Source organism: Peromyscus californicus, unplaced genomic scaffold (genome assembly GCF_007827085.1).
Source record: "Peromyscus californicus insignis strain IS unplaced genomic scaffold, ASM782708v3 Scaffold_2__1_contigs__length_46816999, whole genome shotgun sequence".
Classification (NCBI taxonomy): Eukaryota; Metazoa; Chordata; class Mammalia; order Rodentia; family Cricetidae; genus Peromyscus; species Peromyscus californicus.
Genome location: NW_026294540.1, coordinates 2995752 through 3018516, shown reverse-complemented (window position 1 = coordinate 3018516; position 22765 = coordinate 2995752). Strand labels below are relative to the sequence as shown.

Genomic DNA, 22765 nt, shown 5'->3' with positions numbered 1-22765 from the left:
GGTTTGGCTGCTGCCCGATTAATAGGAAGAACGGGGTGTTCGATAAAACGGAAAAGTAAACCGTGGATGAGCCCACCTCATTTCTCCCCGTGGAGAAAGTCTATTTGATGGACATGGGGACCTCGCTCTGGAGTCCCTGCCCGAGCTCCCTGCTGCCCCGACACCGTCCGCTTCTGCAGACCCCCTTCTCTACATATTTTTCTCTACATATTTTGGCAAACTTTTAGTGAAGAGACAGAAAAGGTTAAAATTTTCCATCGTCCAACTCGTCAAGCGTTATCAAGATATTTTTCCCCAAAAGATCTCGTGGACTCTGGTGAGCTCTGAAGCATGGCTGTCCGCCAGCGTTTTGTTCTCAGCTCAAGTGTGTGGAGCAGAAAATGGGGCTGTTTGTTCAGAACGAGGAAGCACAGCCAAGGTAGAAAGTAGTTGGTGCCCCGGGTGAGGAACCTGCAGCCCTCGGCGCCTCCCCAGGGAACTCCCTAGAAGCCCCGACTGCACCGGCTCCACCCCGCAGCCTCCTTTCTCTTCTCCTGAGTACCTTTAGCTCCGAGTCTAAAAAAAAGGTATAACATTAATTAATAACACAGCCGATTACGACAGTGGTCTGTAGGTCTGTCAGCTTCCAGTCTTTAAAACTCAACCCACATGGGAAAGGCTCGTAGCAGGTCACAAAGCATGCTGGGAAACTCACTCACAGGGCCCCCGTGTCAAGTGAAAACAGGCGATCCCCCTTTTCAGAAATTAGAATTTCAAGATGACGGCAGAGGCCCACATAGCTAAGGGCTGGGACCCTCTACGTGGCTCACGAAGCCAACTCGGATCACTGAAGAAGTGTCCCTAGCTCGTGAAGAGCTGTCCATGTCCCTGACTATGTGGAATGTAGCGGGAGCTGACTGTCATGAGAAACCCACAGAGTCTGTTTAACAGGTAAAGGAATTTATTAGGGGGAAGACTCACCGTACATAACAGAATCGTCGCAGGTTCTGGAAACGCTGTTCCAGCCGCCTGACTCAGTCCCGTCTCCAAAAACCATGAGTGAGGGAAGAGAGCTGCCTATGTGCACCTCAGGTCTTAAGGGTGCCGGAGAGGCCACGCCCCGGGGACATGGACTTCAAGGTCATAGGCAGGTGGAGCAGTTACCTGCTGCATCTCTGGGGTCGGTGCTTCAAGGTCATAGAACAGCAACCCACTACGGCTGGCTGAGATACTAACCCTGTGATGAGCCTGTTCCTCATGAGGGGGACAGCCACATCGGCAAACACAGCGGCAGCCAACGTCCCCGTGGGAATCCGAGTCGCTGACCTCGGGCCAGAGTCCACTGGCACGTGGGCTTCCTTTGGTTCATTCCTACTGACATAGTGTTGTTTCTTCTCCATCCTTTCCAGCCATACATTGAAGAAATCTGTGAGAGCCTCCGAGGGGATATTTTCCAGAAGTTTATGGAAAGGTATGCAGCCTGCTGTGTGCCCAGAAGCCCCACGTGTGTGGATGCCTGGCATTCCCCCCAGGGTGTGCTGCCCTTCCAACATGCATCAGTTTATCCTCCCACAGGCCCTTAGTGGCCGTGACCAACAGCCAGCCTTCCGGCATACTGCTTCCTTGACACTTTGACACTTCTTTGTCACTTCTGTGACAGCTCTGGGGTGTGTGGCTTGCCGCGCCCTGGACCCCCTGCTTTCTCCTGCAACAGGGTCTAAAATGGAGACAGTCTGGGGAGCTTCCATTTTACAGAGATCATAGGGAGGCCTCTGTTGACGCGGTGTGGTGGCCGCGTTTCAGCTGATGTCACATCTTGGGACCTTGAGGCGTGTCTCCCAAAGCGGCGGCACAAGCCTGGGAAGGGATAGACTGTGTGCTCACAGGCATCCTTTGCACGCTTAATGAATTCGTCCCCCTGGGTTTCCATGCTGCAGAGTGGTGTGCAATCTGATACCCTGAAGCTGGTCAGTGCCCCTTGAGCTGTCTGTACTTCCCAGTCACTTCTCTGGGCTCCGAGCCCCCGAGAGGCAGTCCCCTGTGTGTGTTTACCGTGAATCTGCTAGAATCAAGAGTTCATTTATCCTGGAGTGTGCTCAGTATCTTGGGGGAACTGACATTCATTTATATGTTCACAGGCCTCTGGTCCTGGGACTAGCAGAAACCTCTAGAAAGGGGCTCAGTGAAGCCAGACAGGAGCCCAGGCTCAGAGCTGAGCTTCAGCCTTGATTTCTCAATCTGGCTCCCACCTCTGAGTCCATCTTGCTCTTGTGTGATGGGGGTTCCCCTTGCTCCAGGCCTTGGGCCCGTTCTCTTCTTTACCCCAAGAGTTAGTGATCCCTCATCGTTGGAATGCCAGGGAAAATCATCGCCTCATTGGGAGTGTGGAGTTTGGGTTTGGAAAGCACGGGCGTTGAGCATCCCCAGCGATGGGCAGGCAGGTGGGTGGGTGGGTGCGTTAAGAGGCTAGATGGGATTTCCTGTGAGCTCTGCCATCTGTCTGGAAGAGGGGGAAACCTCAGCAGTGTGGCTGTGGCTCTCTGCTGTTGCTTCCAGGGAACACTGAAGCCGGGGGTGGGGGGGGTGGGGGTGGGGGGGTGGGGGGGGGAGAGGGTGGGAGCCCAGCTGACTCAATGAACCTCTTGTACTGAGCAGAAGAGCAGGCACTGGAGTCGCCCAAGCCCCTCCCACATCCAGGTTTCACCCTCTTTACCCTCCAGCCTCCTGAGGTCCTTCGGCTCTGGCTGCCGAAGGCTCCCCGTCCCTAGAGATTTGCACCCTGCCCCAGGTGTTAATGAGGAACTGTGCCCATGTAACCCTGCGGCAGACACTCTGCTACCCACCCGGGGGACATCTGTGCCTCCTGAAGAGGAACTTGTCACAGCAAGTAAATGCTTCGCAGACAAAGGGTACTGGTTTATTATTCCTCTTCCTGAGCCGGCCAGCACTCTAAGGCTGATCGTAAATGTGTCCGATCCTGTCAAACCCAGACTCTGAGACGGAAGAGTGGTTCGGAAAGGCTGATGCTTCTGCATGAACCAATGCACATCTGAAACGTAATTCTAAACTTAGCCTCGGAGAGACGTTAGGAGGGTCAGCGAGAGAGACTCTGAAGGCCATTTTAGGTTCATGAGGAAAGATGCTGTGTATTTGCGAAGACCACAGGGATTTGGGTGGTTGGCATCAGAAGCCTTTTATTCAGGGCCAGTGTAGTGATGATCCCTGGGGGCTGTGGCAGTTGGCATCTTAAGCTTTCCCTGAGGATGCTGGTACCTGTGACATCACAAGAACCCCGTCTTCCCTTCCTCTTCCCTGCTTTATTCAAAGAGCCTTGAGTTCTGTGCCTGAGGAGGAATCACTCGGGGGCTGGGTGAGATGCAGCCCTCAGGTCCTCATCACCCCTCCGTTCCCTTCTCTCTCTGATTCTTTTCTTTCTTCCCCCTCTCTCCTTTTTCTGGCTCTAGGGATTGAATCCAGGGCCCCATTCCTGTTCAATAGACATTCTCCCTCCACACTACACTGCCCAAGCCCACACCCTGCATTTCTTCTGAACCTTTTATAACAATATCACATGAAATCCTGCTCACGAATGAACAAGCAGACATGATATCGCCTGCATTAAGAAGACGGAGGGTAGACATTTCTCTCCTGCTTGGCAGGTAGTGGGGAAGGCATCTGGAGTATCAGTGTGAGGGGCTCTCTGCTGCACCCCATGGGCCTTTGAGAAGTCAGGAGCCTGTTGGTCTGTGTCCACCTGTTCACCCACGTATGACCTTTGCCCAGTACCATTTGCTGGCCTTGGTATTGGCTGCCGTAGAGTGGGGTCAGGATGTCCCGGTTCATAGGGCCATTGAAAGGGATCAATGAGCCGTGTGGATTGGGCATGGGGCAAACACGGGCTCTGTGTGGTACTCTTAGAATTGTTTGTGAGCATTGCTTGTCCTTGTCTTTTTTTTTAAAGATTTATTTATTTATTTATTATGTATACAGTGTTCTGCTGCATGTATGCCTGCACGCTAGAAGAGGGCACCAGATCTCATTACAGATGGTTGTGAGCCACCATGTGGTTGCTGGGAATTGAACTCAGGACTTCTGGAAGAGCAGTCAGTGCTCTTAACCTCTGAGCCATCTCTCCAGCCCGCTTGTCCTTGTCTTTTTGGTCGTTTAGAGCAGAGGGTCTAACATAGTAGCTATTTGATAATCTATAATCTGCTTATAATCTATAATTTATAGCTACCAAACCCATGAAGTGAGACTCCTCCACATTGAAATGCCCCTCGTGTACAAAAGAAGCCGGGTCTCGGAGGCCTCGTTTGGAAAGAGAAACATAGAAAATCACAGTGGTGACTCACACTGATCTCCAAGTGGTAACTTGGGTGCATTAGTTTGCATCGATACACTATCAAATTATACACGTGGCATGTGACAGCTGAGGAGAGACACCGAGTCTTTCATTTAAACAGCAAAGTGAATCCATGAAAGCTGGGTGAAAAAAAAATTGTTTTAATATATTTTTTTGAGGTCATATGTCGTCCCTCTCCCCTCTCCCCACCTCCAACTCCTCTTATATTTCTAAGTCCATGGTCTCGTCTATAGTTGCTCTTTGCTACAGACATATATGTGCATGTGTACAAATAGTCACACAAGTAAATAACCTGAGTCCACTTAGCTTTGCTCACGTGTACATGTGTGCATGGGGCTGACCACTTGGGGGTTGTACAAGCGATGTGGGTGCTCATCCTTGGAGGAGACTGATCTTCCTTTAGGGGTGGCACCGTGTGGGGTGTCTCCTGTCCCTGTTAGCAGGTCAACTGGTATTGTCCCTGTGCTGGTCTCGTTGGGGCAGCTGTATTGCTGAGAATTCATGGGTACAGCTTCTCTGTTGTATGTCCTGGCCCTCCGGCTCTTACAATCTTTCTGCCCATCTTCCAAGATCTTCCCCGAGCAGAAGGTGCAGGGCTTGTGTGCGAGGCAGCAGGTGTGGTGTTAGAGGATACTTTCCTGTGTGAGAGGCAACACAGGAGTTCAATTCCATCCCATCCCATAAGGCTCTTCCAGAACTCCATTAAGTGTTCCATAACTCTTTACTAATTATTTATATTCTCTTTTAGTGATAAATTCACCAGGTTCTGTCAGTGGAAGAATGTGGAATTAAATATTCATGTGAGTACTTTTTTTTTTTTTTTAAATAAAAACTTCCTCTGCCCTAATGTCATGAGAAAGTACTTTGTTCTGGAACGTTCTCCCCAAGGGTTTTCAGCACAGATGTCCGTGTACAACTCCGTGCACTGGAAGGCAGGCCCCGTGTTCACGGAGAAGCAGTCGGGACCTTAACTTTCTTTTCTCACGTTTGTGGGAGAATGAGTTTATACGCGCAAGAAGGGCTATTTTAAGCTGGAATTGATTGACCCCCAAAATAACAGTGTCAACGCGAGCTTTCCACTTAATATAACGTCTGTGCAGCCCAGGCTCTTGCCACGTTGTGACGTTTCCTTCCCCGGTCTTACTGTAGGATGTAATAAAAGGAGCAGAATCTTTTGCTAGAATAAAGTTTCAGGATTATTTTATAACCTTTTCCTTATTTTGAAATGGGCAGAAGTAGGGGTTGGGGTATTTAGCTCAATGGTAGGACATTGGCCCAGTAATGGTTCAGGCCTCAGCATGAGGGACAAATTTCTCTGTCTGTCTGTCTCTCTCTGTCTCTGTCTCTATCTCCCTGTGTGTGTCTCTCTCTGTCTCTGTCTCTCTCTCTCTTGCTCTCTCACACACACAGATACACAGGCATACAACACAGACACAGACATAGACACACACATGCATATATACATAGACACGCACATAAACACATATCTACACAGATACACACACATATACTCACACACAGACAGACACAGGCATACACACACAGACACACAGACGCACATGTACACACATGTATATACAGATATACACACACATATACACACACATATACACACACACACACATACAGACACACACATATATACACAGATACACACACACACACACACACACACGCACACACACACATACTTCTTTCTTTCCTGGCCCCTGAGCTCTGTTGATGGAGGGAGCACATGTGTAAATGAAGTCTCTTTCTATGGCTCTCTGTTACACTCCTCTGAGGAGGCCTGCTTCCCACAGCCGGCCTCTCAGCATTTCCAGTTAGAAAGACATTTGGCCTGAAACAGCTGCTCTTGACACGAACTTTTGTCTTACCCCCAGACAGTGCCTGGAACGGTCTGATTGTCCCCAAACTCTAGGCTGCCTGGTGCCTGAGATCACTTTTCATTTTGTCTAGGAATGCTACACTCGCTTGGCCTGAACGAGTTAGGGTCACGGCTTGCAGAACCCCCAAGGTTTTCAAGAGTGGAGGGACCATCCCCTCCCACACTGCGGCCCCACACCTGTCCCCATGTTGGGCCTGTGTGTCATGGTGGCTGGGGGTGGGGGGGAGAAGGCGGGTCATCGTTACACCATCCTGTGAGGCTCATCTTTCAGCTTAAGCAATCTGTCCTGGAAGGGGAAGGTGACACCAGGCTGTCTGCGCTTTGCCCCGGCATGACGTCATGTGATTTTGTGTCTTCATTTTGTCTTATGCTTCCACAGCTGACCATGAATGACTTCAGCGTGCACAGGATTATCGGCCGAGGAGGGTTTGGGGAAGTTTACGGCTGCAGGAAAGCAGACACCGGGAAAATGTGAGCCTCTGTCTTGTCTCACCAGGACCGTTAAGAATGCTTTATGGAGGCCTCAGTCCCACAGAAAGAAATTGATGCTTGAATTTGGACAGTAAGCCCGGCCCTCTACTTCTTAGGGCTGCTGTGAAGCCAACAGGAGCCGCATGTGGAGCTCCCACACCAGGGAGCCATCCTGGAATTGCACACATGAGAGCGTCTGTGCAAGCAGAGGGAACACTAAGCTTGAGCACTGATCTGCTTTTCCCTTAGGTCATGTGATAGGGTCTCACTGTGTAGCCCTGGCTGGCCTCAAGCTCTTAGAGACCCGCCTGCCTCTGCCTCAAGGCATTCCCCAACAAGCCTGGGGTAACGGGGTGAAGCAAATGTGCCAGTCACACAGACTTTAGAATTCTCTTTCAGTTTCCCGCTGTTTTACTGAAAGCGTTTTCCCGCTTTCTCCATCTGTGATGGTTCTTGGAAAATTTAAGTTGTCAGCCGCCCCCCTTGGCTTATCAGCCGCAGACGTGAAAGACCACAGGACATGGACGAGGGTGGGAGAATCCAGTCAGGGTCTTACAGTGAAGAGCTCATAGAGCTAAATCTGATCCACACCTTCCCCTGCCCCGCCACCCGCCTCAGAAGCTCCGGGGCAGGAGCACACGTTACATATTTATTTATTTGTTTGTTTCTGCTCCATACGTTATCTGAGCAGCATCTCTACCCACGCGAGGAGAGACATCCCTCTCGTGTTGCCTGATTGCTTTCTTCCCTTAGTGCCGGCAGAGTGGAGATTCCCTGCGGGCCCCCCCACCCCCCGGGGCGATCGTCTTGCTTTCTCTCAATGCGGTAGAAATACCCCCAGCAGTTTGTGTAGCCTGGCGCGGGTTCCCGGCCTAGACTGCACCCACCCTCACCCTTCACCGTGTTCTCAGGTACGCCATGAAATGCTTAGACAAGAAGAGGGTGAAGATGAAGCAGGGAGAGACGCTGGCCTTGAACGAAAGGATCATGCTGTCCCTCGTCAGCACTGGGGTGAGTGGCTGCCCCCCACCCCACCCCTACCCCCACCCCCCACCCCCGGGGTCTGAACTCTTGGTGGTTGGTTTTTTTTTTTTGGTTTTTCGAGACAGCGTTTCTCTGTGTAGCTTTGCGCCTTTCCTGGAACTCACTTGGTAGCCCAGGCTGGCCCTGAACTCACAGAGATCCGCCTGCCTCTGCCTCCCGAGTGCTGGGATTAAAGGCGTGCGCCACCAACGCCTGGCGGTGGTTGGTTTTGTTTGTCCCAGCTGATGGTGAAGCAGGTTGGACTAGGGTGGGTGAGGGCGTGGACACAGAGAGGGCCGTGCTGGGTGGTGGTGGGTGGAGCGTGAGGCCAGCGCAGCCCCTTGTTCCGCAGACCCAGCCCCTCCCTCCCTCGGAGCTGCCTTTCCCTTCCCCTGGCTTCCTTCTTTGCAGAGTGTAGTGCCAGATAGTGGACCTCATGAGGAGAAGAACATTTGAACCTGACTTTAAAAATTGCCTATGCGATGGAAAGGTAACCAGAGGAAGAAAGGCTGCCCCCTGCCCGTCATGAGCCAGGCAGAGGGTGGGACTTCCACTCTGACTTACCTGTCTGGCTGTGTGGCTTGGGGAATGAGCACTCTTGGGGGACAGGCATGAGCCCTGGGTTCAATCACTGTACCACCACCACCACCACCACCACCACCACCACCACCACCACCACCACCACTACCACCAAAAACCCCAGAGATCCAACCAAGACAGCTTCCCTTGTCAAAATCTATGCGGGCATGTGGACACCAGAAGGCTATGGGCCAGCACTCTGAGCAGGGCAGGGGCGTGGGACCAAGGGCTTAGGATGGAGTTGTACCCTGGTGCAGTATCCCTGTCATAATCGGAGGGTGACTGTCACTGTCCAGGCCATAGGTGGGCAATTTCTAATTGTCACCTCCAGCCATGTGTGGGGCCCTTCTGACAGTCCTCCCTGCCTGCAGGGTTTGAAAGCACCAGACCTTAACGGCTAGTCAAAGAACCCCCTTCAGCTGGTGAGAGGGCTGCGGAGACGCAGAACGGATCCACCCCTTCCAGGTCTTGGCCGCAGGGACCCAGGCTCACTTGCGGATCATCCCTTTGGAAGCAGAGTGGTTTTTTACAGCCAGCTTTTATTGAGTTGATGCCGATAACGATGCTAAGCACTTCTTTTCAGAGCCTCTAGAAGGAATGTTTGCGAACGAAGCAAAATAACCGTGTTGTTTAGGTGAACTGTAAAATGAGAACGGGGCTCTAAATAATCCCTCGTTATGCACCCCTGCCGTCCAACTCTGGACATTTAGCCTCATTTTTTAATGAATTGTTTCAGAGCCCCATTGGTTTTCAAGAAGTCACATGGAGAATGTATTTTTTTTTTGATGTTGGAAATGTACAAAGCCATTTTGCTTTATTTTTTAAATTTTTTTTTTTAGTATTTCCTTTTTTCAGACAAGGGTGTGTGGGTGATCTTTGGTCTGACCTGAAGAGGATAAATTTGAAAATGATGTTACATTGGGCCGCTAACTTGAGCTAACTGAAGAGAACCCAAGTCGTGTTCAGATATTAATCCTGAGGCCATTTTGTTAATGCGGACGCAAGTGCATCAGTCTAGAGAGCTATAGTAAAGGGGCTTGGGATGGTCAGCATCTGGTCCTGCATATCCTGGATGCATGTGACACTCCTCCTGGTGTCCGCTTGGCCCTTGGATCAAGGATACTTGCAGGCTGCAGGTTCTGAGGCAGTACCCAGCATCCCCCCATTTCCGTTACGCTACCACCTTTGGTCTGTTTCATACCTTATCTGTGATAAGCACTATGGGGCTTGAACTAAAGCCATGAAAACTGTCACCACTTACCCTGGGGGAGCAACTGAGCTAATGTAATGTAATGTCTGGGGGGTTTCTCAGGTGTGGCGGGGGAGGGGCTGGCCACAGGTGTCTGTACAGTCTCACATAAGTTTGGTCAGATGCCCAATGAGGGCATATTTGAGGTCGCCATAGTCACCTGCTGCTGTTAGGCGCTTGACCCTGCCGCAGAGACCGGAGAAAGCTCTGGTGGCAGGTGTGACCAGGCCAGGTGAAGTCGCTTTGGGTTTTCCCAGGCATGAACATGAAGGCAGGCAGAGATCATCACAGGGCTGTGGTCTGAGGCCGTGAGAAACAAGGCTTGCCTAAAGGATTTGAAGGACTCATACCTGAATGGCTTGTATGTTCAGAACTTGATGGTCATGGCTGGGGCTGGTTAAAAAAAAGACGGTGTAGATCCACCCATCTGGAACTGGGTTGAGGGGAGCCTGTAGCTGGCACTGGGTGAAACCACCTTATAGGGAGCTATGGGGATGCTCAGGGGACCAGGGGATGTGGGGCTTCCATCGTGGCTGGCTACCCATTTCTTTGTGGCCTTTGGCAAGCAGTTCCCTATTCAACGGACTTGACTTTCTGGTCTTTGAATGAAGGAAGTGAGACCTGCTGGGTTTTTTTTTTTTTTTTTTAATTTTTTTAGAACCTCTGATTCTAAGTCTAAAACTCATTCATTATGTTACTAAAGACGCTCGCTCTCTCAGGGAGACACAGCCAGCCCCTTTGCAGGTTTCTCAGGGCTGTTGTTAGAAGGACTACAAGCCATGGTGTCCCAGACTCTCCCCTGTAAGGTCCTCTGGTGTCCTGGGTACAGTTCCCTACCACAGCTGGGAAAGACCCTGGCCTTACTGAGTTTTGGGTCCGCCCACTTCTCTATTCCACTGAGCTGCCCATTAGATCACAGGGAAATTGCTCGGGGAGTCCCCTGATGAAGAAGAGGGAACTGGGAAGCAGAATAAAATGATGTCCCCAGAAGGTCATGGGGAGATCTGGAGAAGTATGCGGGGCCTGTGCTGGCTAGTTTTCTGTCAACTTGACACAAGCTGGAGTCACTGCAGAGGAGGGAGCCTCAATTGAGAAAATGCTTCCATAAGATCTGGCTGTAGGCAAGCCTGTAAGGCATTTTCTTAATTAGTGATCGGTTCTACAAGAAAGCAGGCTGAGCAAGCCATGGGGAGCAAGCCAGTAAGCATCACCCCTCCATGGCCTCTGCATCAGCTCCTGCCTCTAGGTTCCTGCCCTGTTCCTGTCTTGGATTCCCTCAGTGGATATGTAAATCAAATAAACCCTTTCCTCCCCAACTAAGTTTTGGTCATGGTGTTTCATCGCAGCAAGAGGAACCCTAAGACAGGGCCCCAGAAGGCCACTGGCTCACAGGAGGATAGCTCTGTGCTTCTTGTACTTGAGGGTACATAACCTTTGGTGTCAGTAAATTCACCATCTCAACAGAGGACCAAAGAGGAAACTTGTTCATCTTGACCCAGTTTTCTCCAGAACTTATGGAAGTGAGCCCAAGTTTGTACCTCTCTCTGCCTCCGTGGTGTTGGGATTGCAAGCTCTTTAATGTGGGTTCTGGAGATCAAACTCAGACCCTCTTTCTTGCATGGCAAGAGCCTTACAGACTAGTGTCTCCCTAACACCAAGGTCTTAAGTTGTACTGTGGAAACCTCAACATCTTTTTTTTGGATTTTAATAATTCACGGTGTTGAGAAAGTCTATATTGTATGGATAGGCCAAGTTGTTGTTGAGACCTTTTAGTGGTGAGATGTAGTTGGAATTTTCTTTGGGCCATCAACCAGCTCCCAAATAAGGACACAGAGACTTATTAATTATGAATGCTTGGCTTTAGTTTAGGCTTGTCCTACTAGCTATTTTAACCTAATTTAATCTGTTTCTATTCATCTACATTTTGCCTCAGGGCTTCTTACCTTTCTTTCATTCTGTATGTTCTATTTTCCTGCTTCCTCTGTGTCTGGCTGGCATATCCCTGGCATCTCTTTTTCTTTCTCCTTTCCAGCCTAAATTCCTCCCCCTACTTACTCTCCCTGCCCAGAAGTCCCAGCTATACCTCCTCCCTTGCTATTGGCTGTTCAACTTTTTATCAGACTACTTAGGTGCCTTAGGCAGGCAAGGTAAAACAGCAACACACCTTTACATAGTTAAACAAATGCAATACATCTTTGCACAGTTAAATATTCCACAACATAAACAAATACAATACATCTTTACATAGTTAAATATTCCACAACTTAAACAAATACAACACATCTTTGCATAGTTAACAAATATTCCGCAACATAAACAACAGTGAGGCCGTGTGAAGAACCTGGACTGGTGAGTCCTTGTATGAGTCCAGCAGAGATCTGAAGAGTGATCATCAGGAGATATAGGTTTGTCAGAAGTCCTGAAGTCACCCAAGGCTTGGGACACCAGCTCCCTGCCCAGGCCATTCCTCTCCTGAGCTTTCACAAGGTGGCTAGCTCTGCTGTTAGCCTGACCTGTGTGTGGCCGGCTCTGCTTCTCGCTCCCTGAGAGCCTGAGGTGGCCTGTGTTGCCTGCACATGGCAGTGGCTTGATGTGTAGCTGGACGGCGGGGGTTGGCAAGAGCTGCGTGGCTCGGGGACCAAATCCAGCTTGAGGCCGTCTTCTAGACAGCCCGTGAGCCAAGAACGGTTCTTCCATTTCTAGATGGAAGGACAGGAGACAGGGGCTAGATGGAGACACTGGGCGTGGTCTGGGGGCCTGAGGGACTGTTTAGCTCCAGGAACTCCTGGGTTCGTAGTGTGCCTTCGCCCTGACTCTTCTCTGAGGCCTTTCCTGGGCGAGGCCAATCCAAGCAGAGCTGTGAGGTAGTTCCGGGAGGTACTCCTGCACCCACGGCACAGATGGGCCCCGACTGTCTACCTGGTGTGGAGTGGCCAGGTCATGGGGTCGGCAGGTGATGCGCAACCCGGGTAACGGCTCCAGACAGCTGGTCACAGCTTGGCAGCAAGATGTCTAAATGGTGGCGTTCATGTAGAGTGTGAGCTGAGGCCACGCCTGGGCTGTGTTGTATAGATGCTCAGCTGTTCAGCACAGCTAGAAAACACTGACCCTGCCTGTGGCCCTTTATGTCACATTTATTGCACACAAGAGACCATCTACATGTGTGCCCATTGGAGGGTTCTTCCTTGGCTGTACTGTTTGGGCATGAGCTTAGACCATGCTGTCTGAAATACATTTACCTTATAGGCAGTATTCTCTGTGTGTGTGTGTGTGTGTGTGTGTGTGTGTGTGTGTGTGTGTGTGTGTGTACATAACTGTGTGTATGCATGTATATGCACCTGTGTGTATATGTGTATGAATGATATGCACTTGTGTATTTGTGTATACGTATTTGTATGTATGAGTGTATGTGTGTGTGCATATGTGTTTTTCCATGCATATATGTATATATGCATATTTGCATCTGTGTGTGTGTGTGTGTGTGTGCGCGCGCGCGTGTGTGTGTGTGTGTGTGTGTGTGTGTGTGTGTGTATGAGTGTGGGGATGCTTGTCCACGTGTGTGCCTGTGGAGGTCAGAGTAGATGCAGGCTTCCTCTGTCACTCTGTACCCTGTGTTTTGAGACAGGGTCTCACCCTGAACCTGGAGCTCACTGACTTGGCTAGACAGACAGCCGGCGAGCTCCAGGGAATCCCTATCTCTGCCTCCCCAGTGCCAGCATTCCAGCGTGTGCTCAGCGTGTGGGGGCATCTGAACGCAGGTCCTCATGCTGTGCAGCACCAATGTTCCCAGCAAGCCCCGTAAGACGTCATCACATCTACCTGTGACTTCCTCGCTTATTTCTCCGCAAAGCGTGTCTATGCTTTTTGACTATTTGTGGTCCCGCCCGTTAACCCACCTCTCAGCATTCGGTTCTGTGAGGCTTCTGTGGAGTCCACAGCTGATCTAAGGGGCACGGACCCCCGTTTACTGTTGAGTGTTTCTGTTAGTCACTCGACAGCCTGTTTTCCACCTTCAGAGGCGAATTTCATCCTGATAACACGGATGCTAACCACCTTCTCTCGTTCGGCTCTTCTGAGTCCAAAGCAGAGATTCAAATACATAGTTGACTGGCCAGGACCCAAACCGTGGCCAGCAGAGACCAGCGGGGCAGGCTTTGGTCTTTTGAAGGGGCTGTGATCAGAGCAATGCCAGGTTGAATCAGGCTGAGAGAATGCAAGTCCAGCTGCTCCCATGGTGGCCCGTGTCTCCGTGTCTTTGTCATCCACGGGATCTGCTGCTCCATGGCTTCTGAAGTGACCAGTGCATGTCGCACTCAGTGCCAAGGAGAAGGCTCAGCGGGAGTCCGCAGTGGGGTGTTGGGTGGGGGACGTGCTTTCTGGGGCAGCTTCTCACAGGCTTGTGTTCACCCGCTCTAGGACTGTCCCTTCATTGTCTGCATGACCTACGCCTTCCACACGCCAGACAAACTCTGCTTCATCCTGGACCTGATGAACGGTAAGCAGGCCCCAGGTGTCTGGCTGCCGTGGAGAGCCCTGCGTGGCGTTCATTCTGAGCTGGTGGCACCCAGGCATGCTGGGGCTCCGTGAATCTCTCCCATAATTGGAGTCTCTTTGTAGTTGGAGGGCGTCTTTGCCCTTTGGTATTTGGTAGATTGGTCTTGCGACACTGGCTGTGATTTTTCTCTCAGTCTGCCACGCTCTCCCTGGGAAGCCGGGTCTCGAAACATCTCATAAAATAAAGACGGGCCTTGAAGTTTTACCTTCTGGACGGCAGCTGGCTTCAGCCTTTAATTAGCTTATTTGCTGGGCTCAACTCTTAGGAATGAAATATCTCCTAAGAACATAGGCCAAAGATAGACATGCGTTGAGAAGCTGGCTTTCAAGGGCCCATTTGTGTGGGTTCCGCCTTGATCTTCTGTGCCTCCCAAGTCCTCAGGACTCGGTGTTCGTCTTTGAAACCATGAACAGCCACCCCAAAAATGCACAGACACAAAATGTTCAGCTGGAAAAAAAGTGCTTTCAGCGTGAGAATGTGATATTGGAGCACTTGGGGTATTTTTAGGAAACGCTGAAATAAAAGATGAACCAGTCATTCAGCCATTCAGATGCACTTCTTTTTTTTTTTTTTGGTTCACTTGAAGTTTTATTATGTTTCGAGGGTTTGATTTGAGATCAGATCTACCCTCAAAATAGGAAGGACAAAAGATCAGTCATGAGTCAAAGACGCCAGAGCCAACAGCGCATGCCCTGCAGATCCTGTGTGTGGATGGGCAGAGGGCTGAGGGCAGAGTGGCCCCTTCCCTGCCAGGGACAGGCTGGCGGAGGCTGAGCTGGCCCACTGGAGAGAGCTTGGAGCCCCTTTCTTTAGTGTCTCAGTGTGTGCCCAAGGAGGGAAGAGGTGTGTGGAGTCCAGGGCAGCAAAGTCAGACACATGCCAGACTTTACCATACACCTCCTCCCTGCCCTGGGCCCTATGGATTGTCCTCGAAGCCACACAGCTCTTTCCTTTTCCCAACATTGTACTTTGAACAACTCTGAGCTCGCGGCCAGGGCGACTGTTTTATGAAGGCGCTTGGATACCCTTCGCCTGGGTTTTGTCCGTTATACTTCACTGTTTTGACAGCATCAAATCTCCCTCCACGGGACCAATGTTTAAAGTTTCTCTGGTTTAGTTTTTTTTTTTTTTTAAACTGTGGACTATTGAGGCAGTCACTGCTCTGGCTGGAACACTACACAGGTGGGTTCAGTTACTGGGCAGGTTTAAATCATCAGTGGTTCAGCTGGGCCCATGTAACTGGCAGCAGAGCCACCAAGCCCCAGATGGTGGCTCTGTCTCATCCATGAGACACTGTCTCACCCACCATCCCCTTGAAGTTGTCTCTGTAATGATCGACACCTTTGGCCGAGTTACAGGACTCAAAGACAGATACCAAGTCAAAAAGGAAGGGTCATCCCCCTTTCCTCCAGCACCCTTATTTAGGGTGACCCCCGTCTACTCTCAGTGGACACTCTGTGACCTGCCCCCTGGGTCTCCGGTTGCAGGGGGCGACATGCACTACCACCTCTCCCAGCATGGGGTGTTTTCTGAGAAGGAGATGCGCTTTTATGCCAGCGAGATCATCCTGGGTCTCGAGCACATGCATAACCGCTTCGTCGTCTACAGAGACCTGAAGGTGAGGAGGGGTCGGGTGGTGCCCAAGGCCCCTTGGGGTCCCCCTTCCCTGCCCTAAGGCCCTGTCCCTTTCCTCCTGGTCCTGTCTCGGCCCTGGCTGCATTGTTCACTGTGTGGCCACAGCAGGGGTGGTACCTATGGCCAGTCCCTGTTGTCATGACCGCCTCAGTGCCTGCTAAGGCGCTGGGTGAAGAAGTTCTCCTACACGGTCCAGGAGTTACACAACAAAGGAGATGCTGGTCAGCACATTCGGGGCATTTCTCTTTTGTATATTATCATGGTTCAGTTGATGCTCACCAAGGAACAGCTCTTGCCCTGCTGGTTGGTCAGGGTTTGAGAGGGATAAAGGCGAACCGTGTGCCAAGATAAAGGATGATGGCATCCTGACTCCCGTGGGACAAGGCCGGTTGGATGGGAGAGGGGTGGGTTGTGGATTGCAGTTCGGCCCGTAGAACTTGCCGGAAACTCCTCGCTGGGCTGACTGGCAATGAAACTGAGCTGTGGCTTCTTGCTCTGGAGCTGTGCTTGGTGCTGGGGTCTCCACGAAGGAGGGATGGTGGGTGTGTCCATGGTGACACCATCTGTGTGTGATGCAGACGGAGAAGACAAAAGGGATGGCCGTAGCTAGGGATTCTGTTTCTGTGGTAAAACCACCATGACCAAAACAACGCAGGGAGAAAAGGGTTAATTTGTCTTACACTTCTAGATCATAATCCATCATGAAAGGAAATCAGGACAAAAACTCAACCAGGGCAGGAACCTGGAGGCAGGAGCTGATGCAGAGGCCAGGGAGGGGTGCTGCTTACTGGCTTGCTCCTCATGGCTTGCCCAGCCTGCTTTCTTATAGAACCCAGGACCACCAGCCTGTGGATGGCCCCACCCACCATGGGCTGGGCCCTCCCCCATCGATCACTAATTAAGGCCCTACAGGCCTGCCCACAGCCTGATCTTACGAAGGCATTTTTCTCGATGATTGTTCTCCCTTCTCAGATGACTCTGGCTTGTGTCAAGCTGACAAAACCAAACAAACAAACAAAATCGTTAAGGACGGAGACCCTAACAGACTATAGACATGGGTGCGATGTGTAAGTAGCGAGGAGAGGGAAATCAGTAGGGCTGACAGTTTACTGATAGGATAAGAAAACGCCGAGAGAAAGTGTTTGCCTCGCACTTCCGTCCAGAATGATCTGAGCACGCGGTGGTCTGGGATGAAGTCCTGTACCTCTCCTCTAGGTTCTGTGAGTGGGACATTGTGTTGCTTGTTTGAGGCAGGCGCCTCCCTGTGTAACCCAGGGCAGCATGGAACTTGAGGTCCTCCTGTCTCGACCTTCCAAGTGGCCGGAATAAGGACGTGCCAACCCGTCCTACTAATGATTGATCTAGGAAGCAAAAATGCTGTATTTTGGTTTTGAGTGTGCGTGCACGTACACACACATACACATACACACACACACACACACACACACACACACACACACACACACACACATACATATTTTTTTTTTCTCCAGAATACTTCTGTGAAATCGAAAGTGATCTTTGGGTTAAAGAATTACTCTCTTAGCTTTTATGTGCACATACAGAAGAAAAGATTTTTTTTTTTTTTTGGTTTTTCGAGACAGGGTTTCTCTTTGTAGCTTTGCGCCTTTCCTGGAACTCACTTGGTAGTCCAGGCTGGCCTCGAACTCACAGAGATCCGCCTGGCTCTGCCTCCCGAGTGCTGGGATTAAAGGCGTGCGCCACCACCGCCCGGCTGATATTTTTTTTATTGAGCTAGAAATAACCAGATGCTGGTGGGCTCATGGCGTGGTAGTTGTTCATGAATTTTATGAGGAACCAGATACACGCTGACAGCTCATGGAGCTGCTGCCCTTGTGTCTTGAACCCTCGAAGGGCTTCCACCCATCTCTCTGCTGCTTTTGTTTTCTAAGCTGTTTAGTAGGCAATGCTGTTGATTTAATTCCTATTAGAGTTTAATCCTAGTCACTCATGACTATTCATGTTTCAGTGTGGTAAGAGCTTGCCATTATTCTTATTTTAGGCGAGACAATAGGTGCTTCAGGGCAGAAAGATATTCCTGAGGTGACTGTAGTTGGGTGCGTTGAGGGGGAGGTCTTTGCTTCTGTGACTGCTCTGTCCAAATCTAATCTGGATGGAAACATCCCAGTCACATCAGAGTCAGGGCCAGACTCCAGTTCGGCCGTTTGGTAAGGCCCTCGTCAGTGATGGCTGTTCATCAGAACTGTCACGGTGCTTTGGGATGTCAGCAGTTACACATCTCTGCAAGATGCCTTCCTGTCTGTACCCTTGTGGTCCACAGATGGTGGCCCTGCTCCCCAGGGCTAGGATGCCCATGCTGGCTACACCGAAGCTCTTGGAGTAATGGGGAGGACATGCTTTCAATTCCGTGGTGGGGACCTTCCTGCCCGCCCCAACCTTGGGTGTCACTCTCTGGTGGTGGCGGGGCTTTGCCCCTCCCACAGCCCCTTCCCACTGAAGTTAGCAGAGTGTTGGTATGTTCATTGCCCTGCTGCCTTGATTTGAGAACACAGAGTTCCCAGTGATGACACAGGATGCACCCTGTGAGGTCATGTTGGCCATGATGAGATGATGACAGAGTTCACCCTGTGAGGTCATGTCAGCCATGACGAGATGATGACATAGGATCCACCCTGTGAGGTCATGTCGGCCATGATGAGATGAAGACATAGGATGCACCCTGTGAGGTCATGTCAGCCATGATGAGATGATGACATAGGATCCACCCTGTGAGGTCATGTCAGCCATGATGAGATGATGACATAGGATCCACCCTGTGAGGTCATGTCGGCCATGATGAAATGATGACATAGGATGCACCCTGTGAGGTCATGTCGGCCATGATGAGATGATGACAGAGGGTACGCCCTGTGGAGCTCCGGTGATCTCTTGGGGGCTCTTGAACTTCTTTTTCTTTCAGCCTGCGAACATCCTCCTGGATGAATACGGGCACGTGAGGATATCCGATCTTGGCCTCGCCTGTGATTTCTCCAAAAAGAAGCCTCACGCCAGCGTGTAAGTAGCTTGTCTGCTGTATTTGCTGTGTTTCTGCACCATGGCACCTGGGTTCAGGCAACAGCACCGGGGTGCTGGTGCCCCTCATCTCCCTCATCAGCTGGGAGTGCTCCCTGTGTGACAGGCGTGCTCCCTGTCACTGTTTGTGAGGACAGGCATGGCGCTGGGGGCCTGACCCTGCTTGGGAATCAGCTGGTGCGTAGGAAGCTGAGGTCACACTGCCCGTGAAACTCTGGGCCAGTTGGCTTCACCGCTTTATTCTCTTCTGTAAAGCAGAGCTAATAAATTCTTTTACCCCCATCGCCAGAATACGTTACAGAGCCCATGCCCTAGAGAGGCCTGGGATGGCTGCCCAGAATGCCCCCGGGGAGGGTTCAGGGCGGACTTCTCATCTCCATCTCCTGTACTTCCGAGAAATCAGGAACTGCTGGGAACCATCCATCTACTTCCTTACAGTTCCGGCGTCTAATAGGGGTCACGTCCTTAGACTCAGGAGGTGAGCTGGTTGCCACAGAGAAGTGCCTCTTGAGCCCGTGGCCCTTAGCCGCCTCTGAGGACTCAGAGCTGCATTTAGTGGGGTCAGTGCTAAGTGCAGGTGACTTGGCCTGAGGCCGCCTCTAGGTAAAAGCCTTGCCCCAGCTCCGGAGAAGCAGTGAGAAGAGTGTCCCAGTGAGCCGCACCCCCAAACCCCACTTTGCCTTCTAGACTGTCTCCTTCTGGGTCCGGGAATGGCTCAGCAGATAAAGCTGTTGCTGCACTGCCTGACTAACTGAGTTCAATCCCCAGGACCCACATGATGGGAGGAGAGAACTGAAAACTCCCATAAGTTTTCCTGTGACCTCCACGCGTGAGCCGGGGCCTGAGTATGGCCCCTATACACACACGCACACATGGACACTAAAATTTCTCATTCTTAGCACCGAATCTTTTACAGTTACATTTTACTGTCCCTCTGAGCAAGTGTTCTCTCTGCTGAGTGGTCCTGGAGATAAGCACCCTGAGTCTCGTCCCATGTGTCTGTGTGGAAAATGAACTACAGACTCTTCTTGTGTGTGTAACGAGAACCACAGGGGTGGATTTGCGGCGCTCTGTGAGGGCCTACATTCAATCAAAACTGCCTTTGAAAGCCCCAGTCCCGCATTGAAATGTGGGCCGTACACTGCACAGTTTCTATAAGTAGACTGCTCTTTGCTCGGAGGGTGGAGCGGGACCCTGAGGCATCCATGTTCTGCTGGAGTGTGGGCTACCCGCACTTCTCCCAGGCCGCTCCTCGGCCATTTTCAAGAGACGCTCTTGAATTTTTAATGCCACCCCACTCTGGTGTGCTCACGTCTTCAGTTTACCGAAGTCATAACTAAACAAGAATAGGAGCATTCGTAAGAATTCATCTTCCCAGAACCTTCGCTCTGTGGCGTGGCTTGGTTTATCCCACTAGCCTGGCCGCCTTGGTCCTGAGAGTCGCATCACCTCCACATGGAGGACTCTTCTGCCTGTCTTGGGAAGAACTGTATTTTGAACGGTGTCTTAGCTTCCTTTTCCATCGCTGTGCTAAAACGCCCTGACAATAGCAAGGTAAGGGAGGAAGGGCTTATTTGGTTCGTAATCCCAGGTTATAAAGCATCGTGGCAGGGACGTCCTAGCTGTGGGACCTGAGACAGCTGGGCACATCACATCCAGTCAGAGGAACAGCCCATGCTCAGCTCACTTTATCCTTCTTGTGCAGCCCGGGACCCGAGCGTAGGGAATGGTGCTGCCCACTTTTAGCGTGGGTTTTCCCACCCCAATGAACCTAATCAGTTCAGTCACAGGTGTGCCCAGAGGCTTGCCTCCCAGGTGTTCCAGATCCACGTGGACAGTTGATACTGGCTAAGAGATTGGGCTGAGAAGTCGGGCGGGCTCCTGGTTTAAATGCTGGCACCACCTTACGCAGAAAAATGCGCAGAGTGTATGCAGTGGCGGTCCTGGGCAGCTCCCGTGCATGCCAGAGAACACCTGCAGAGCTGTCTACATCAGCTTGTTTCATTTCTCCTGGAGGATGTCCCTCCACTCCCAGATTGTGGTTCAGTCGTGGAGATCACCCAACAGTCACCTCAAAGGGCTTCCAGGCAAGGCCCTCTCCTCCAGCCAGTCAGAAGCTGCTGTCCACGCAATGCCCAGCATTTTTTTTTTTTTTTTTTGGTCTTTCGAGACAGGGTTTCTCTGTGTAGCTTTGGAGCCTGTCCTGGATCTCACTCTGTAGCCTAGGCTGGCCTCGAACTCACAGAGATCCACCTGCCTCTGCCTCCCGAGTGCTGGGATTAAAGGCGTGTGCCACCACCACCCGACTTGTCCGAATCTTAGAAGGTCTTTTAATAAAAAGACTCAGAGCCAGATATTGGGGTGAAAGCTGAAAGATTGGAGGGGCAAAACAGCCAGCCACAAGCTTACCTCTACAAAATCCTCAGCCTCAAGAGAGTGAGTTCCTGTTTCCTCACACCTTACATACCTTTCTCTGCCCTGCCATCACTTCCCGGGATTAAAGGTGCATGTGCTTCCCAAGCAAAGGCATGAGATCTCAAGTGCTGGGATTAAAGTTGTGTGCTACCACTGCCTGGCTCTGTTTCTCTCATGTAGCCCAGTGTGGCCTTGAACTCACAGAGATCCAGATGGATCTCTGCCTCCTGAGTGATAGGATTAAGGGTGTGTGCCACCACTGCCTGACCTCTACATCTAATCTAGTGGCTGGGTCTGTCCTCTGATTCTGGTAAGCTTTATTGGGGTACACAATGTATCGCCACAAGCTTTCTTAGGAGTAAGTTAGGATAGAAACCAGCCATCCTTGTGATGGTTACATTTGAGTATCACCACGACTGTACTGAGATTGGGAAAGCCCAGCAGGTGTGTCTGCGAGGGTGTTTCCAGAGGGTTAATTAGGTGAGCCGAGTCACTCTGAAGATGGTAGCCGAAATCCATATGCTAGGGACCTGGGCGGGATAGAGAGAGAACACAGGAATGTGGCGTTTCCTGCTTCCTGCTGTCAGCTGCGAGCCGAGTGGTCTCTGCCGCCTGTTCCTGCCTCCATGCTCTACCTCACCATGGGCTCCCAACCCATGGGCCCAAGGACTACGGACTGAAACTTTCCAGACTATGTCACAAATGGAATAAGTCTTCCCGGTAGGCTGTTACGTCAGGCATTTTCTCACCCCAACAAGAGAAAGATAACATAAGGCTGGCGTCCTCAGCCTGTGCCATCCCAGCCATTTGGCCGGCAGTGCCATTTAAATAAAGTGAAACATTTTCCTCCAGGCCTTGAGTGACGGGTAAGCACCGCTCCTGCTCTGGTCCACACAGTGCATCTGGGGGGGGGGGGGGGGTCCTTAGTTCCTCTCCTAACTGTCCCTGGTGTTGCATTAGCCTGCAGTGTAGATCATCTCTCCCTGGAGTTCAGTCTTCCTATAGGGAGTATTTTGGAAGCCCTGGCAGAGGTCTCCTTGAGCCATCAAGCATGGCTCTCTTGATCTTATGCTGGCACCTTGCAGAAAGCCAGGCCTGCCACTATCTACCAGCACCCATATCACGTGTTGTGCGGCTCCTTTAAGCCTCCTCCGTGGGCTCCAGTGATCACCCATGATCCTTAGGTACCAGGGGTTTCTGAGTAGATCCTCAGTGTATGTCAGCAAGTCAGCAGCACTTACCCTAACTAAGGAAGGCATGATTTGAATCCCACCTCCTGCCCTGTGTTGGTTCAGCTCAACTCTTGGGCCTCCGTGGGGCTGAGCCGTGGCCACACCTGCTTTCCCTTCAGCCCCTCTTCATCCTCTCATTGACAGAAGCCAGTGAGAGACAGAAAGGCTGCAGATGAAGCCTTTCCCAAGGCTCTTTTTGATGGTGTCGTAGAAAATCCCCCCGGGTCCCTCAGGCTCATCTTGGGGCATAGTGTGTATGTACCCTTGTGCCTTCACAGACACCCACCTAGCCAGCCAGACCAGTGGAATCAACCCTGGACTG

The 22765-nt window shown here is 51.2% G+C and overlaps 1 protein-coding gene across 1 annotated transcript in view; it reads left to right on the top strand.

Annotated features, from left to right (window-relative positions):
• Positions 1-22765, top strand: part of Grk3 (G protein-coupled receptor kinase 3) — a 96970-nt gene that overhangs the window by 51123 nt on the left and 23082 nt on the right. Inside the window, exons 6-12 of the mRNA XM_052754992.1 lie at positions 1389-1450; positions 5091-5142; positions 6610-6701; positions 7613-7712; positions 13969-14047; positions 15595-15725; positions 18684-18778. Coding sequence (XP_052610952.1) covers positions 1389-1450; positions 5091-5142; positions 6610-6701; positions 7613-7712; positions 13969-14047; positions 15595-15725; positions 18684-18778 — 611 coding nt within the window. The remainder of the gene's footprint in view (positions 1-1388; positions 1451-5090; positions 5143-6609; positions 6702-7612; positions 7713-13968; positions 14048-15594; positions 15726-18683; positions 18779-22765) is intronic.